The 17743-nt window shown below is 40.9% G+C and overlaps 1 protein-coding gene across 4 annotated transcripts; it reads right to left on the bottom strand.

Annotated features, from left to right (window-relative positions):
- Positions 1-289: 289 nt before the first annotated feature.
- On the bottom strand, positions 290-11019 carry LOC137889723 (polyhomeotic-like protein 2). Of its 4 annotated transcripts, none has more exons than XM_068733718.1 (7): positions 10881-11019; positions 9782-9950; positions 8562-8640; positions 8045-8156; positions 6410-6536; positions 5831-6023; positions 290-2231 (listed from the first exon to the last, which is right to left on the bottom strand). In XM_068733718.1, the coding sequence occupies exons 2-7, from the start codon at positions 9923-9925 to the stop codon at positions 2077-2079; spliced, it is 810 nt and encodes a 269-aa protein (XP_068589819.1). In that variant the 5' UTR covers positions 9926-9950; positions 10881-11019; the 3' UTR covers positions 290-2076. The 4 variants fall into 4 exon arrangements, with proteins under 4 accessions (XP_068589819.1, XP_068589820.1, XP_068589822.1 ...); XM_068733719.1 differs by lacking the exon at positions 10881-11019 and adding an exon at positions 10757-10812; XM_068733721.1 differs by lacking the exon at positions 290-2231 and adding an exon at positions 5615-5752.
- Between the last annotated feature and the right edge of the window lie 6724 nt (positions 11020-17743).

Here is a 17743-nt window from a genome sequence, read left to right as displayed (position 1 = left end):
ATAGGCACTTATAGCAGTCACTTCCTGTGTGAATACTCTACCGGATCACTGTAATACCACTGCTGCAACACTAAACGGCAGAGTGGAACGTGAGAAAATTCATGTTAGCACTCATTCTCTTTTTCTCGTACTGAGCTGCACCGGTGGGGGTGAGGGGGGTGGTCACCTTCTGATCAACTGTAGCTCAACATTCTCACAAACTACTCAAACATGACTGAGGAGCACAATCAATGTGATTCCATGTTTATGTGTTCATGTCCAGCCCCTGTACAGAGACGCTGACACACCCTGGAAACAACAGCTTTATTGAGTCAGTGTGTTTGTAAAATCATCACCATCGGTTTTCAGCCCAATCGTTCTTAAATTATTACAATTAAGAAACTGTCCTGGATTGACCTGGTCTCTTCCACACAGTGAGGCATACAGCTCATTAATTAAACACAGGCATGTGATTGGTACTTGGTATCAGCCGATTCCCAAAGCCCAGACATCTGTATCAGGACTGATAAAGTCAGATCGATGCATCTTAGACATCACCAAGAAAAACATCTTCCATTGAAGTCACTTGCACTGCTGCTACTGAGCAACTAAAAGCTGCGCTGGAATGATGAATTTGGCAGTAAGCCTCACTGACTAAACTAAACAGAGATAAAAGGATTTCCAGCACCATAAATCCCTCCCAGTAGCTTTACTGCTTCATTTGGCTGACCTTTCAACCGTAGACTGTTATTTAAAGAAAAGACTGTTTGTTCCTCGTCACGTGACATGCGGTGCACGCTGCAGCATTTATAAAAGTTAAAAAAAAATTTCCTCGAGGTTCTCGGGAAAAAATTGCCGGCGTCGCTCTCGTGTTTGAGCGCCTTCAGTGCCTCTACATTGACAATAATGGATTTAAGGGGTTTTTGGTGCCCTCAAATCCATTTAGGCATTATGGTGATATCTGTTTATTCTTCACTTAAATGACATAAATTAATCATTTTAGTTCAGGACTACCCAGAGCCTTACCATCCATCCCACAGAATATTTGACTTGCTTCACCCTCACCGTTGAAGGACGTCACAACATCCGGTTGAAAGGTCAAACAAATTGTCACAAACAAATTACTGCTAAATTACCGCTTCTTCATCATCATCATCATCATCATCATCATCATTCAGCACCCAGGCTTTAGTTGCTTAGCACCGGCAGGTGCGAAAGTAGTGCAACCCCCCCAAGCATCTTTGATCAATTGATGAAAGGGGCGTGGCTATTTTCCATGTGGTCTCCTTTCTATAACCTCCCTTCTTTACATTCCTCCTTCTCCTTTGTTTCTCTTGATGTTACCTGGTTTGTATCGACTTTAATCAAAAGAGACCTTGCAGAGTTCTTGATCAGTGTAGAATCGTGTTTCCTTAGTCATCCTCCACCTGATATTTTCCAACTTTTACAACTTTTTAAAAAGATTGCTACGATCCACTGAGTTTGTATTTTCAAAATTCTCCGTATAATGAAGTTAATAAGCAGCTCAGTGCTATCTCCAGAGTTCAGGGCCTTGATATGTAAGTGACTGCAGCTCTGCACAGGATGCACGTGTTTTCCAAAAGGTTGAGCTGAAACAGCGAGCAGATCTGAACTGTTCATTCATGCTGCTGAGAGAAATACCAAAACAGATCCACTGCTAACCTTAACGTTCCCCTGCAGGAACCCAGGGCACAGTAGTACATTATGAAAACAATATGTTCTCAACGATACACAGCCTACCTAACAACAGTCATGTCAAACTATGGGGGAAGTTTTCCTCAAGTAGTGCCAGAGGGATGCTATCAGTGTAAGAAGTGAGTCCAACAGTCCCAGCTGATGTCCTCGTGTTCAGCAGGCCGTGACAAAACCACCATCAAACTATATGGCCTGCTACCTGAACTACACTCACATGTAAGTCATCATGTGTGGTCCTGAGCACATCGTGTTTGTCCAGTCACAGCACAACTACCTTTGACAGCAGTGTGTGTGTGTGTGTGTGTGTGTGTGTGTGTGTGTGTGTGTGTGTGTGTGTGTGTGTGTGTGTGTGTGTGTGTGTGTGTGAGAGAGAGAGATGGGCTACGAGTCTCTGAGCGTGCTAATCTGGGCAAAGATCTTGAGTGCAGGGCCCAGTTTGATGTTCATGGTTCCCATGAGATGGTCCTCCTTCAGCAGCAGCAGCGCCTGTCCATCGATCTCCTGACAACGGAACTCCTCCGCAATCTCCAGACAACCTGCAGCCACAAACCACCAACAGTCAGCTTCCTCCACAGCTCTGCACTAATGTCTCATGGTAACCACCTTGATCACTATCGTCAATCAGTTGTCACCAAACTGACTGTATCTATAAGCAAGTTGAGTTTTATTCATTATTATTTATTAAAGAGTCTTAGAGATATATCAGAACTGCTCCTATAAAAGAAATGATTATTGTCTCATGTTTAATAACAATCTACGTACATAGCATTGGTCAGAGGGACTTGTCAGATCACTGTGGGCTACACTTATATACAGTTGTGGTCAAAAGTTTACATACACTTGTAAAGAACATAATGTCATGGCTCTCTTGAGTTTCCAGTTATTTCTACAACTCTGATTTTTCTCTGATAGAGTGATTGGAACAGATACTTCTTTGTCACAAAAAACATTCATGAAGTTTGGTTCTTTCATGACTTTATTGTGGGTTAACAGAAAAAGTGACAAAATCTGCTGGGTCAAAAATATACATACAGCAACATGAATTAGCAATTTTGGTGACTTAGAAAGTTGTGTCAATGAAATGAGCTTCATAGCATGGCCTCTTAACGTCTTGTGAGTGATTATGAGTGACTACAGCTGGTGACTTCTCTGAGGCCATTTAAATAGGGCTCATTGGATACAAACGCCCACAAACGCTACAATGGGAAAGTCAAAGGAGCTCAGCATGGATCTGAAAAAGCAAATCATTGACTTGAACAAGTCAGGAAAGTCACTTGGAGCCATTTCAAAGCAGCTGCAGGTCCCAAGAGCAACAGTGCAAACAATTGTTTGTAAGTATAAAGTGCATGGCACTGTTTTGTCACTGCCACGATCAGGAAGAAAACGCAAGCTATCACCTGCTGCTGAGAGAAAATTGGTCAGGAGGGTGAAGAGTCAACCGAGAACCACCAAAAAGCAGATCTGCCAAGAATTAGAAGCTGCTGGAACACAGGTGTCAGTGTGCACAGTCAAGTGTGTTTTGCATCTCCATGGACTGAGAGGCTGCCGTGCAAGAAGGAAGCCCTTGCTCCAAAAGCGGCACCTTAAGGCTCGACTGAAGTTTGCTGCTGATCACATGGACAAAGATAAGACCTTCTGGAGGAAAGTTCTGTGGTCAGACGGAACAAAAATCGAGCCGTTTGGCCACAATGCCCAGCAATATGTTTGGAGGAGAAAAGGTGAGGCCTTTAACCCCAAGAACACCATGCCTACCGTCAAGCACGGTGGTGGTAGTATTATGCTGTGGAGCTGTTTTGCTGCCAATGGAACTGGTGCTTTACAGAGAGTAAATGGGATAATGAAGAAGGAGGATTACCTTCAAATTCTTCAAGATAACCTAAAATCATCAGCCCGAAGGTTGGGTCTTGGGTGCAGTTGGGTGTTCCAACAGGACAATGACCCCAAACACACATCAAAAGTGGTAATGGAATGGCTAAATCAGGCTAGAATTGGGGTTTTAGAATGGCCTTCCCAAAGTCCTGACTTAAATCCCATTGAGAACATGTGGACAATGCTGAAGAAACAAGTCCATGTCAGAAAGCCATCAAATTTAACTGAACTGCACCAATTCTGTCAAGAGGAGTGGTCAAAGATTCAACGAGAAGCTTGCCAGAAGCTTGTGGATGGCTACCAAAAGCGCCTAATTGAAGTGAAAATGGCCAAGGGACATGTAACCAAATATTAGCACTGCTGTATGTATATTTTTGACCTCGCAGATTTGATCACTTTTTCTGTTAACCCATAATAAAGTCACGAAAGAACCAAACTTCATGAATGTTTTTTGTGACAAAGAAGTATCTGTTCCAATCACTCTATCAGAGAAAAATCAGAGTTGTAGAAATAACGGGGAAACTCAAGAGAGCCATGACATTATGTTCTTTACAAGTGTATGTAAACTTTTGACCACAACTGTATATTATTGGAGAGACACCTAGATTGTATTCCAAAGGAAACGTAATGGAGGTTAAACACAGGTATGTTGAAGAGTGCTACATTTAGAGCAGAAGTCAACCGGAGAAGTCATCCGGTTCTATTGTGGGATGCAACCAAAGGCTTCTTTAGCGGAAAAATCATAGCTCAGACTGCTATTTAAGAAAAGTTAAAAGCTCAAAACTACTTGATGTACTAGATCAACTTGAGGATCTGGAAAAGTTACTTGTAGTACCACTAAGATCAATCCATCCATCTGCCCGGTTGCAAATATAAAGGAAATCATTAAATTCTCAGAGGAGATAGAGGAAACAAATATGATTGATGAAGCCGGTCCAAAAGCTCCAACATCACTAGCCTGGAGGCTCCACAAATCCCAACCTTTTAAATTCATTACAGCGACCCCTTTTTGTCAAAGAGCATAATGACAATCTTATGTCTTAAAATTCAATTAAGGTAATAGAAAAAGCCCCCACACATGATTGATCATATTAATAATCAGATGTTAAAAAGGCTCTTGATTCTATTTGATGGGGATTCTTATATCAAGTACTGGCACATTTGGCAAAGGATTTATACAATGTATAAAAACACTATACTCATCCCCAACTGCTGTGATAAAAAAAGAATAAATAGTGAATTAATTCCTTCATATTAAAATTGTTAGATTAATTTAATTTGTTCTCAGCATTCTATTTTTTATACAGCTGTGAAGCTACATTCAACATTGTTCCAGCAATACGTCCAAATACTCACTAGAGCGCCAAATGTGGATTCATCCGCCGCTGAAAATAGTCCCAGACAAACGCACTCTTTCTACCTGGATGAGTAACGCTTGATAAAAACCACAGTGACCAGCTGCTTTATACAAAATATTACCAGACTGATCTTTTAATGCTACAGTAATTTGAGAGCACGGTATAAAATGAATTGTGTACACACTTTAGTTTTTTCCAACATGACACCCTCCAGGCTTTTTTAATGAATGCTTATTAAAAGGTAATGAATGCTTATTAAAAGGTAATGAATGCTTGTTAAAAGGTAATTAATGACTGTTAAAAGTAATGAATGCTTGTTAAAAGATTACCGATTAAGGGAAATGTGATAAAGTCTGACGAAAACTTGAAAACTTGATTTTAAATCTTAAGTCTTTCCTTTATTCATCATTGAATACGATCAATGATCAAACTTAAAGTGTGTGGAAGAAAGCATTCTTATAGATTATTTAAAAGAGTACACCGATAATTCTAACCCAACAACTGGTTTCAGATTTGGATGAAATAGTTGCTAAATTGTGATTGGTGCATGGAAGTAAATTCAAACCAATCAGAGAGAAGCTCATACAAAAGCACTAATCCAGAAATCACTTGTGTGAAATAGCCAAAACTAAGTCAAAAAGGAAATAAACAAAACAGTTTGAACTTTGGCAGAAAACTGTATTCATCGCGTACAGTAACAAAGTGAAAATGGGTTTTCAGGGCCTTAAAAGAGGATGTACAGTACATGTGATAGCAGCGTTCCAGGTTTGAGTCCGGCCTGGAACCTTGGTTGCATGCCTCCCCTCTCCTCCGTCACCTGTACACTGGCACTATCAAAGGGGGCAGCAAAGATCGGCACAACGTTTGGATGTAACAGATAACCCCGAGAGATTTGAGGCATCGCCCACCTGGCAGAGAGGAGATGAACTCGTAGACGTCCTCAATGTTCCACTGGCCGGGGTCACTGGGCAGGAAGCTGTGGGGCTGGGAGTCCGACAGGGGGGATGGGGGTCTTTCGTAGCCGGACAAGTCTGAACATTGGCTGGACTCTCCCTGTGCAGGGTAGACCGAGTGACCGGTGGACAGAGCAGCAGCAGGCTTCTATACAGAGGGAGTAGTCAGACATGCTTCGTTACAACACTTCTGTCAGACTGAGCCAAGACTTTCATTCCATCTGCCTCTGACATGACGACATGTAGAGATAAGAGCTATAATATATATATAATATATATATATATATATATATATATATATATATATATATATATATATATATATATATATATATATATATATATATACATATATATATATATACATATATATATACATATACATATATATATATATATATATACATATACATATACATATATATACATATACATATATATATATATATATATATATATATATATATATATATATATATATATAGTTTTTACTGTAAGGAACTGCACAAAATAAGATTTCAAATCAAATCCCACCTTCTTTTTAGAGTCTAAACTGCCGTTTTTTAGGTTTCCGTTCAGTGCTCTTTGTTTCTTCATGTTCTCCAGGGTGGTTTGACGATTTGGGAACAGACCCATTCTCTTTGTGCACCCTACATTGTAGCTACAAAACAAAAGTTAACATGGTAAAATGGAACTCAGTCTTAAAGATCCCAGCCTGAGAATGAATCGAAGGTTATTTCTATTATTGTTTATTTTCACGACCAGTTGGAACATATTAACATTGTGTACAGGTCTGTACCTCCGTCAGTGCCAAACCACAGGTCCACAGTCATAAAACTGCCAAACCACTGTCACAGGAGAGAGTTCCACCTGCTTCAAGGCAGCCACCATCGTCCCTATAGCTAAAAAGTCTGCAGTGTCCAGTCTAAAGGACTATCGCCTTGTGGCACTCACCCCCATTCTGTTCTCCAGCACGTCAAAAACTACATCCCAGTAAGCCTGGCCCCTCACCAGTTTGCATACAGATCATTCCATACTTCATGACTCTTATCTGTATTCTTTTGCAGCACCAGTAACAGGCCTGCTGCTGTTCAAAGCTGCTCTCCTTTCCCACAGTCAGTGCAGCATTCCGCTGAACATGCAAGTGAAAATTACAGATGTATTTTAGGAGAGGACTGTGCTTTCCTCCATAGGGACCTTCATTGATCACCATGTTGGCCCTACATTCTTCTTATTGCTGAGACATATTTTTAATTTTTTATACTTTTATTATTATCTAATAAATATGCCAATTTGGAAACCAGTTACTGGAGTGTTATTAGTTTACATAGTGTATTTGTAGGGCTGGGTGAATTCAATACTAGCATTTATCATCTTTCAAAGGAATTATATCGTGATGAAATCATACATCAAGATATCCTGATACACAGATACGTCTAAACTGATAACAAGCATATGTAACTCAAATGTCTCAGAAAATATGATGATTTGGATAAAGTTTTAAGTAAATGAGCAAAAACTTTTAATTTGTCAAGTATTTAATTTATACAAAAAAACAATGTGCTCATTTCATATAGACTATTCATTCATTGAATTACCAGAAAACATGCTATATCATGATGTCATTATCGAGATATGACATAACCGTAATTGGGATTGAAGATGTTGGCCATATCACACTGCCCTATTAGTCTTTAATAGTGACTTTAAGAAAATCAGACAACGTTGCAGATGAATTATGCATAAATGTAGGTGATTCCAAAGGGTTCACTTCCTAAACTGAAGTTAAGGAAAAATAACTTCCGCTTTGTTTTTTTTAGTCCCAACCACTCCAACAGAGTGAGACGTCCTCTCTCTAGCCTATCACGTTACATCAATTTCAGGAGTCGCATTCTCCAGTTCAACTTTTATCAGATCATATCAATAACTCAAGATGATCAACAAGTCATTTTAAACCAGGACCTTCAGTATTTCGATCAAGCAGCCCCTAACATAAGATATGAGAAGTTTAGTTGTCCTTAATCTACATTTAGGTAAATAGAAGCAGAAATCCAATATAAAAGGACTAGGGTCCGGATTAAAAACTTGACCGGGGACACACATTCCACCACAGGGTGAATTGTAGAAATGAAGAAAACCAAGAGTAATGTCTTCACTGCCTTGCCTTACCGTTTGGCGCACACTGTAGAACAGAACCTCTTGGACCTTTTGAAGACGTAGGCGAAGTCCACCTTTCCACACAGCTCACAGGTCAGCATGGGCTCCTTCTGGACCTTTAGCTCTGAGGGAACACAGCCAAAACACACTCAGACCAACACCAGCAGAGGCACCATCACCGGTCCCTCCCTTCCTCGTAGAGACATGGACTAAGTGGCGCAGGACATAGCACACTGTATCCTGTCATAGCGCCCCTGTAGCTGGGATGCAGGCATTGTACAGGACTCATGAAGAGGAGGGAGCTGAGCCTGAAAGCAAAGCTCTCAGTTTACTGGCTGATTTATATCCCAGCATGCATCTGTGGTCATGATCTCAAGAAGAATGAGATCGCTTATGCAAGACGCCAAAATGAGTGCTAAGTCCAATCGTCTAACAGCAGGTAGAGAGCAGTGAAGCTGTGCTACTGGTCTGAGAGCAGTGAAGCTGTGCTACTGGTCTGAAAGCAGTGAAGCTGTGCTATTAGCTTTACCTTTTGCTGAGAGGCCATCCATCTTTGAGTCTGCAGTGTGCCTCCTTATGCTCTCGATGGAGAAAGATGGACGTTCCACCTGCAGACAGACAAAACACACTTCATCATATCAGCTGATACTGTTGCACAAAACAAAGTGACCGAGAGCTCATGGATAGATGCCATGAAAAGTTGTTTTTGTGTCTTTAACTGCAGAAAACATAAACGCGATGGGTGGAAAAGGTGTGTCAGATAGTGATCAATGCTTTATGATCAGTTTGATGTGTGGGTAGAGCTTCAGTGTGTCACCTGGTGACAGCAGTGTGGACTGATGGCTTTTCACTACGTTCTCATGCCTTTCCCTTTTCAGAGGAAAAAAACAATCCAACAGGTGTACAAATAAATTAGACATACTAAATCCTGTGTTGTTTGTTGTGAGCCATGTTGTGTGTGTTTAATGCAGTCATCTAATGATTCTAGTCATAGGCTAATGTTTTGGGACACAGTTCACTTCTCAGTAGGTTGGCATTATATAATTTCTACTACGTTGCATTGTTACATTTCTAAACAGGTTTTCTGCGCCCTGCTGCTCACATCCTGGATTGTTTGTAAATGGGGAACCTTACTGATGGCCCACAACTATGAGGGCAGAACATTACTCACTAAAAGACGTTCATGAGAGAGACTAAAGTGAATTTTCTGATTGTTCATACTAGGGAGTAACTAAGTAAACAGCCATAAATTCACTGCACATCCTTTTTCAGTCTGCTTCTCCACCTCGGCTTGTCTCCTCTGCATTCATTCATCACATCACAGCTGAACAACAGTAAACACAAAAAAACAAGTAAATGACTGTGTGTTGTTTCATTATGTGTTAAAAGTGTGTCTCTAACATTATCAAATCATTTTGCCTAGTTTTCATGGTTCTTCAGAAAACTATAACGTAAAGGCATTGTTACTATTTATAATAACACTGTATTCACCAAGTTACAGGCTACAATACAGTAACATCACTAACAAGGTGGCAGGAAACCTGAGCAGTCAGCAGACAGATCGGTTGGAAACAAAGTCACGTAACGTCAATTATTTTTAGTCTCCACTCCTGGTCTACAGGTCAGTGTGTTTGAGAGCGGCCACTACAGACAGCCGACTCACCGTCCCCGTCTGTCATGTGATGATCTGATTCTGTGTCTGTGTATTGGGACATTACAGAAGGACACGTGTAGGGCTGCGGTACTCACAGGGAAAGGCTCAGCCCCCTCCTGGATAACGAAGCCTTCTATCAGATGGGTGAGGATGTGGGACTTGACTAGGGCCTGGGCCGGTTTGCTCTCTCCATTGTGTTGGCTGCTGTTGCTGTTAGTGTTCCCATTCCCAGAGGTCATGACTGGAGCACAGGGCGCCCCTCACCTGTCAACACAAGCAGCACGGCAAACTCGTCAAGCCACGTGGACCCGGGACCAAGCCCCCACTGCTGCTGACCAAACACACAAAGAATGCAATGCGAACACAGCCGGTTACTGTTGCCCAGTGTTTTAGCACATGCACTAGTGCTAGTATCAGCTTGCTTGACATATAACAGGTGTTTTTTGACTCTTTGAGAACCATTTTTATTTGGTAAAGTTGTTTTGTAAGTTGCTGACTTTGCACTTGCAACAAGTTGTCTTCTTGCACTTAGTCGTGGGGATTCAGTTGTACAAGTTTGATGCATGCCAATGTAAAGTGTGGCTCCCCATGTGTCACACACTCTGAATGCAGTCTGGCGTGTCATTCTCTCCGCACTGGGATCACTGGTGTTGAACAGCTCGGTCTATTCTTTGCCCTGATTTGTTCCACTTTGTTGTCCTTGTTCTCAGCGGTTTTTGTCTGTTTCTGTGTAAGTACATTGAGAGCAATGAAAAAGTCAAATTCATGAGTCAAATTCCTTAAATGTGCCAATAAAGCTGATTGTCACACAGGATCACATTGTGTACCCATCGGTTCAATATCAAGCTGTGATTGTTAAACGAGAAAAGACTGATTTAATATCTGCTATACACAACAATGATCACGCTGTCTAGCTGGAACGCCTTGTATCAAATCAATGTAGCCCAGTGGTTACTTGGATTGGCTAGTTGAATGTGTGAATGAATTAAACTAACGTAACTACACAGCATTAAAGTCCACGCGTGCATGAACCTTTTAAAAGAAGAAAGACTTCAGAGTAGTTTGCTTACTTCTACAGACGGACCACCTCTGAATCGGTGAGAAAAGAGGCGCTCCGCTCAGTAACAATGGTAACGTTAGAGGGAAGAAAAGCTCTTTGTTTAACGGCTCCAAACAACGCGTTCATTTACTTACACTCCCTCCGCCAAAACGGCGAGAAGCCGGTCCGCCACTTGTAACGCTGTCCGAGCAGCTCAACGAGCCGCGGGTGAACTTACACGAGGACACGCAAAGTTAGCAACTGCTTCATATCTTCACTATGCTTCAGCTTTCTCCTGATTCCAGTAGCAGACACAACAATCCTCTTGTCGCGTGCGTGTGCGTTTCACTGGGAGGGTTTCCGGCAACAACCTTCAGAATAAATGCCTATATGGATAACGATATTTGTTTATTTTTTTGCATAAATTTCGACTAGCACCACTAACGTTTATTCTTGAACGTAGTTTGAAACAATACCCACTTAAAATATTGAACCGAAGGAATTTGCAGTTGTCATACTATTGAAAGCTTCGAATATAAAGGCTAGTAAGCGGATTCGTAGACTTTAGAGGCGGGCGGACCTGGTTTTAGTTTCCTAAATTTGCACTGGTCGCCTGGTGCTTCCCGTCTAGTGTCATTACTTTATTCTGAAAGCATCGTGTTCAGGTCTGGTATTATCTTCGAACGTTGACTACATTAACACTATTTATACTACTAGCACTAGCCGAGTGGAAAGCAGTCTGGTCTGTCTGACTGCTGTGCAGGAACTAAATAAGAAGCTAAATAAGAACTAAATAAGTCCAGGCTGAGGACACTGTACACATGAGCTTCCAATTACAAATTTGGACCAATATATGATATATATTAAAGTTGATAAACACTGTTAAATACTGTTCACTGCCACTTAAAGATGATACATGCTGTACGAAATGAGAAAGTCAGTTTTGAACTGGCATAAAAACCACTGAGGTGTCGCTGTTAAATGTAAATTACATATCATGAAACCCATATTAATAGTGTTCATTCAATAAATAATTCTGTATTGTAGCCTATTTACATTTTTTAATGCAAGTAAATGTCTTTTTTTCACTATATGTTCAAAACACAAACAATTAAAATTTTAAATTTAAAGATGAATAAACACACCTCAGACACAGTGTCAACATTTGAATATTAAATTAAATTAGGTTGAATCGTACACTATTTAAAACTGTATCTGGCACATTTACAGCCATGCTGATGAATGAACAATGTCCTTATGATTCATTTTAAAACGTTTATTTTGAAGTGTGCAACCGGAAGTTGAGAAGATGCTGCTGCAAACTTGGAACCTCCACTGATATCTAAAAGCGGGACCTCTCGTCAGTGCAGTCCTCTGCAATGACTCTGTCCTGTGAGGCCACCGTCCGAGAGAGTAGACTAACTGCAGCACAAGTCTCATGTCATCGCTGGACTTGATGACAAAAGAGTGTTTAGCTTCTGGGACCCTGTCCTCGGCCTCCCTCCAAAGAAGATTCATAAAGAAGAGGAGGGTCGCTCCGTGGGCGCAGCAGGATGCGGACAGCGACTGTCAGCTGTGCAGGTGAGACTCACAAAACTGTCCCAGAAAGTTTCAATTCACTGGAATAAACCGAATCTACTGTTTCAGCTGCTGGTTGAGCTTTGATTTGACTAAATGTAGCTGTGATGGTTCACTCACACTCTCCTCATGTCCCTTTTGACATGGGTTTCTGTTTACGGGAATTGTCTTTTAAAAGAATATATTAATACACACATTAACGTTAAGATGTCATGTATTTCAGATTAAATAAATGTATCATTAAGGGCTGCAACTACTGATTATTTTGTATTACAAATTTCTAAAATATTTTTTTCTCATGGTTTAGTCACATTAAGGTAAGAAAATAGTGAAAAATGCTCATCACAGGTTCTCAGAGCAGAAAGTCCTCATATTTGAAAAGCTAAAACTAAAGCACAATTCACATTTTACTTGATAAATAATTAATACTACATTAAATCCATTATCACATTTGCTGTCAATGGATTTTCTGTCGACTGATTAATCGATTAATCGGTATAGCTCTCGTAGACAAGAGAAACACAAAGATGATTAAGACATCATCATGATTCTTTAAAAATCATTAATTAAATTAATCAGTGACAATTTCATTTTCTTTTCTTTTTTTAAGATCAAGCTCTTAAAATATGTAGCTTGTCATTCCATATCTGTGTTTCATGATATCCTAGGGAAAACCGGCCATGTCTGCTTTTACAAAAAGGAAGGTGACCATTGTCCAACCATTTGTTACTAAATTGCTCCCTCTTAAGCACAAACTATTCTGTATCCATATGTCGTCATCTGCCCATGCCTGTGAGGGTTTGCTCGGTTTGAACTTGTGCGGAACTAAATGTATGACCGAGCTGACTTTAGTTGTGGCTCGATCATCATCTGCACAGGTGTGAACACATCACGCAGGCATTTAGACTTACATGTACAGCCGTCATCTGTTTATGCACCCATCTTTGTAGTCCGGCGCATCGCTTCGGAACTATTTCAGCATGTTCATATTCATATACACACACACACACACACACACACACACACACACACACACACACACACACACACACACATTTTTCCATGTTGTCATTGGGGGTATGCATCTGACATTTTTTTGTAAAAACAAACAATGCAATAAATATTTGCACTTCCTGCAGTATTTTGCCAGGTGTGAAAGTATGCAGTTTTGTCTTTGTACATGTTTGGATGACACTTCGGTAATTCATCCGTTATATTCCTGCTTTCCAGGTGCTCCATATTTTCCCTGTCTGGCAGTAGTCGCTCTGTTCGGCGGATTTTGACAGCCTGCATCCTCTCTTTCCTGGCCCTGCTTGGCTCTGTATCCATAGACCTCAGCTCCAGCTTTGACCTGCTGCACACAACAGAGGCTGCTTACGATGAGCTTACTTCATGCAGGACGATAGCTATCCTGCAACACGTCAGTAAGCTTCAAAAGATGAGACATTTATTTACCAAAGACATGGGCAATGAGACATTGGAGGCAAGTTTTTCAGAGATTGTGTTTCCTGTGTTCGGTCATCTCTGTGGTGAAATGGCAGCTCAAAGCAATGGCCATGGGATCCCTTGTAGTGTTGAGTTGGCTGGATTTTGCCAAGAGTTGAGGTGCAGCGTTCAAGGATTTCTAAATACTTCTATGGATACAAATGGCACAAATGAAAATGGTACCTCTGCTTACTCCCTGGCCATCGGAAGACTTCTTGACATCTGGGGTACTGTAGAAGATACTTTAATCAAAGTCAAGCAGAATTCAAACTGGAGAGATGTACTGTCTGCAAGACTACTGATACAATTCATAGAGCTCAACCATCAGTTGATGAATTTGCCCCACATGGCAACTCACACTGACTTCCAGTACAAGTGGACTTATGTACTAAGCTACCTTGGCTTTGCCAGAGTTATGACGGAACAACTGAATGACTGCTGGGTAGAGAACATAGACCTCAAGTTAAACTCAAGCCAGCATTTAAAACATTCTTATATTTTTGACACAAGTCTTTGGCTGATCTCTGGAGCAGGGACAGAGCTTCTGTCTGGGTCTCACACTGGAATTCAGGCTCTGACATACACTCAGAAGTGCTTGTTTGATCGTGCGGTGCCGGCTCTCAGGTTGGCGTGTCGATCCGTGTCTTCGGGCCTCAGTATGAGGGTCTGCCTGCTGTCCATAGCCTGCCTCATCTACCCGGTAGTGATGGTCTCATTCAAGCAGATGACCGAGTGGATACAGAATTACGCCCAGAGCTTGAAGGAGAAGACAGAGGACCTGAAGCGCCAAAGGCAGTTGGCTGAGGATCTGCTGCACCAAATGTTACCCAAGTCAGTCGCCAAGCAGCTCCGCCGGAATAAACATGTTGAGGCAGAGAGCTATGAGAAGGTTGGTGCAATTGCAAAGAGTGAATTTATTTATCTCATTGTGTATGGCTCAAGTACAGGTTATAAACTAGATGGTTGATTGGGCTAAAACCCTTTTCACACCTGAATGGACCAATGTGCTACTCACTGATTGGTCTTTGCAAATAAGGCAGCTATTTTGGAAACATCACTTTTCTCACTAACTATTTACCAAAACCAGTTCAAAATAGTTTTGAGATGACAAACTGGTTATGCAGTTGAATTATCATGTTTTGTTGTTTATCTTTAATTTCTAGTTTTAATTGTTGTTCAAAAGACAGCAAAGGTGGTTTGCTGATTAGTCAACTTCCTGTTGCCAGGCTCAAATGATTCCGGGGCTGACTTCCCGACTGAAATCTTGTAAGAATGACTGAGCTTGTAAGATGTAGTCTGGTTCTTTCTACAGCAATGTGAAAAAATAGCGAGCGCTTGGGGCAACAATGCTCTCTTAAATTTAGGATGTATCAGCAAAAATAATAGTGAAAGAGCAAAGTTTCCTCGAGTTGATTGGGAACAGATGTTAAATCGCAGGATTTTGAGCATAGGTCAAGTAACCAGCCTGAGGTGGGCAAAGGTTGGATTGGAGGTAGAGCTCAATACTGCTTGGAAAAGCAGGTCATTAGTTTGATCTCTGGAGGTGCATGGTAAATCATGGCTGGGAGGTGAGAGAGTAGTATTGCTTTTTGACTTCATGTCATCCGTAAGCTAGTAGCACAGTCTGCTGCCTCCCACCTCCTGTTGTTGCTCTGCATAATTCAACCAGTCCTGCTGTACTGTCCTCTGCTTCTTCACCATGTTAACAAGCTTCAGCAAAAAGAGCTTCTCAGCATCACACTCACTGTCTCGAGAGCCGTCACACGCCTAGCACTCACAATATCAAATGACACTGATCACCACCTAAACACTTAATATTACTTACTTCTGTTTGGAGATACAGAATACTTAGATGGTCCATACCAGGGCCCCTCTTTGACCCTCAACACTTCAACAAGAAAGCTCACCAGCTTAACAATTCTCAGTTACAATTACAATCTCAGTATGGTACCGGAAAGCACTGCAGAGGGTGGTAAAAGCTGCCCAGTGCATCACGGTACTCTACTCCCTACCATTTAGGCTACCCAGAACAAAAGGTTACTGCGGAGGGTGCATCACAGACACCTCTCACCCTGGCCAAAGACTATTTGGACTTGTTGGTGTTGACTTTAGTACTCGACTCTGGACTTGTTTGTTTGTTTGGACTTGGGACTTGACCAGGGACTTGTTAATTTGGATTTGGGACTTGACCTAGACCTGTTGCTCTTGACTTGGAAGTTATCGGCTCTGACTTGGTACTTTAATCTGGATTTCCTAGCAAAGAAACTTACTTGTGACTAGGAAAACAACTTTTCGCTGTGCTCCCTCTTTCTGCAATCTTTCTTTCCATGAATATCAAGGAGTTGGAAACCCCAAGGTGTTTAAGTGTTAATGGAACTGTTGATTGTTAAAAAAGACTACAACAGCTGCTGATAATATAACATTGTTTTACTTTTAATGTCGGAAACTCATCCTGCAACAAGGCATGATAAAAACAACTGCAATACATATGCAAACCTTAAAGGCAAATGGTAGAAACAGACAACACTGTTGAAGACAGATAAGATAATAACCTTTCCCCTCCACGCTCCTCCCCATTCACTTCTAACATTCAACCAAACGAATTCAGAGCTTATAATGTTGCGAGGGTTGTGGGGTGCTGCTGCAAAGAGCAGCTAGCTCTGCAAGATCTGCAAACATGATGAATGAATGTGTGTGTTTGCTGCCTTTGTTGCTATTGTTGGCGTAATTACCTATAATTGCCCTGTTCCATATTCATCAGGAGATAAAACAAGTTATTTGGGTGAAAATTGCGTCTGGCTTATTGAAGAGGTTGGAAGCAGCTGTACCAAAAGCACTCTGTGTGTGTGTGTGTGTGTGTGTGTGTGTGTGTGTGTGTGTGCGTGTGCGTGTGGGGCAGGGGTGGGGGGGGGGGGGGGGGCGTTTACTGAATAGGACCACAGCTTATTTTTGAATAGATCTTGAAATGAAATCTGTAAAACAAGTTTTGAAGGTCTGTCTGGTAAAGACAAAATGACGAGCGATACTTGAGGCTAGGACTCCATTTATTCTGTTTGATTGAAATGGAAAATATCAATTCTGTTTAGCTTATATGTCCTGACAATTTTTTTCACTTGTTCTATTGATGCTTTTGTCTCTTATTCTTGATCAAGTTAAATAAATCCTTTTTTTGTTGGCTTCTTCTTTTTGGACACATTGTGACCAGTGCCAGATAATTAGTTGATATTTGTACAGTGGTGGAAAGTAAAATAAGTACACTTACTCAATCAGGTACTTGAGTTGTACTTGAGCATTTCCATTTTCTACTACTTAATACCTCTTTTTCACTAGATTTCATGAAGAGATATTGTACATTATTACATATTGTATTGTGCTTCTGTACTTTTACTTAGGATTTAAAATGGAGGACTTTTAATAGCATGTTTACATTGTTGTATTGGTACTTTTACTTAAGTAAAGACAATATTTGCTCCACGATAGAGAGTTAATGATTCAACTGTATAATGTTTGCTGAAAATGAAATGCACTTTGTTATACAAAAAGGTGTTAGTATTTTTTTGCCTATACCCTCATTGATATAAGGGGCGGACAAAATAACAGAACCACCTTTACATTATAACTTTCATGAAGGTAGGATTTATTGTAGGATTGCTAGGTTCACTGTGTAAGAGTAAATAAATATTTGCCCAGTTTTGACCAGTACAACCAATACTTTTGCACACTGATGAAGTCAGCTCTCTGCATTTTGTTCCAGGTGACCATTTTTTTCTCAGACATTGTGGGCTTCACCTCTATCTCTGCATCCTGTGCTCCTCTTCAAGTGGTGGAGATGCTCAACAACCTCTACATGTGCTTTGACACACGCATAGACTCCTACGATGTCTACAAGGTAACAATAAAATGTCGCACGCATGCACAGAAAGTTAGGAGAATACAGTAGCTGGGTAGCACACAC

Source organism: Cebidichthys violaceus, unplaced genomic scaffold (assembly GCF_023349555.1).
Source record: "Cebidichthys violaceus isolate CVI_PGR_0920_01 unplaced genomic scaffold, fCebVio1.0.p SCAF_6, whole genome shotgun sequence".
NCBI classification, from domain to species: domain Eukaryota; kingdom Metazoa; phylum Chordata; class Actinopteri; order Perciformes; family Stichaeidae; genus Cebidichthys; species Cebidichthys violaceus.
The sequence above is the reverse complement of the archived record's forward strand: the minus strand, read 5'-3'. Positions and strand labels throughout refer to the sequence as shown.

Coding starts and splice junctions, on each gene's coding strand:
- LOC137889723 (XM_068733718.1), bottom strand. CDS start 9,925: ATGACCTCTGGGAATGGGAACACTAACAGCAACAGCAGCCAACACAAT. Junction 6,024..6,409: donor GTTTAGACTCTAAAAAGAAG/GTGGGATTTGAT, acceptor CCCTCTGTATAG/AAGCCTGCTGCTGCTCTGTC. Junction 2,232..5,830: donor GTTCATCTCCTCTCTGCCAG/GTGGGCGATGCC, acceptor TTGTGGCTGCAG/GTTGTCTGGAGATTGCGGAG.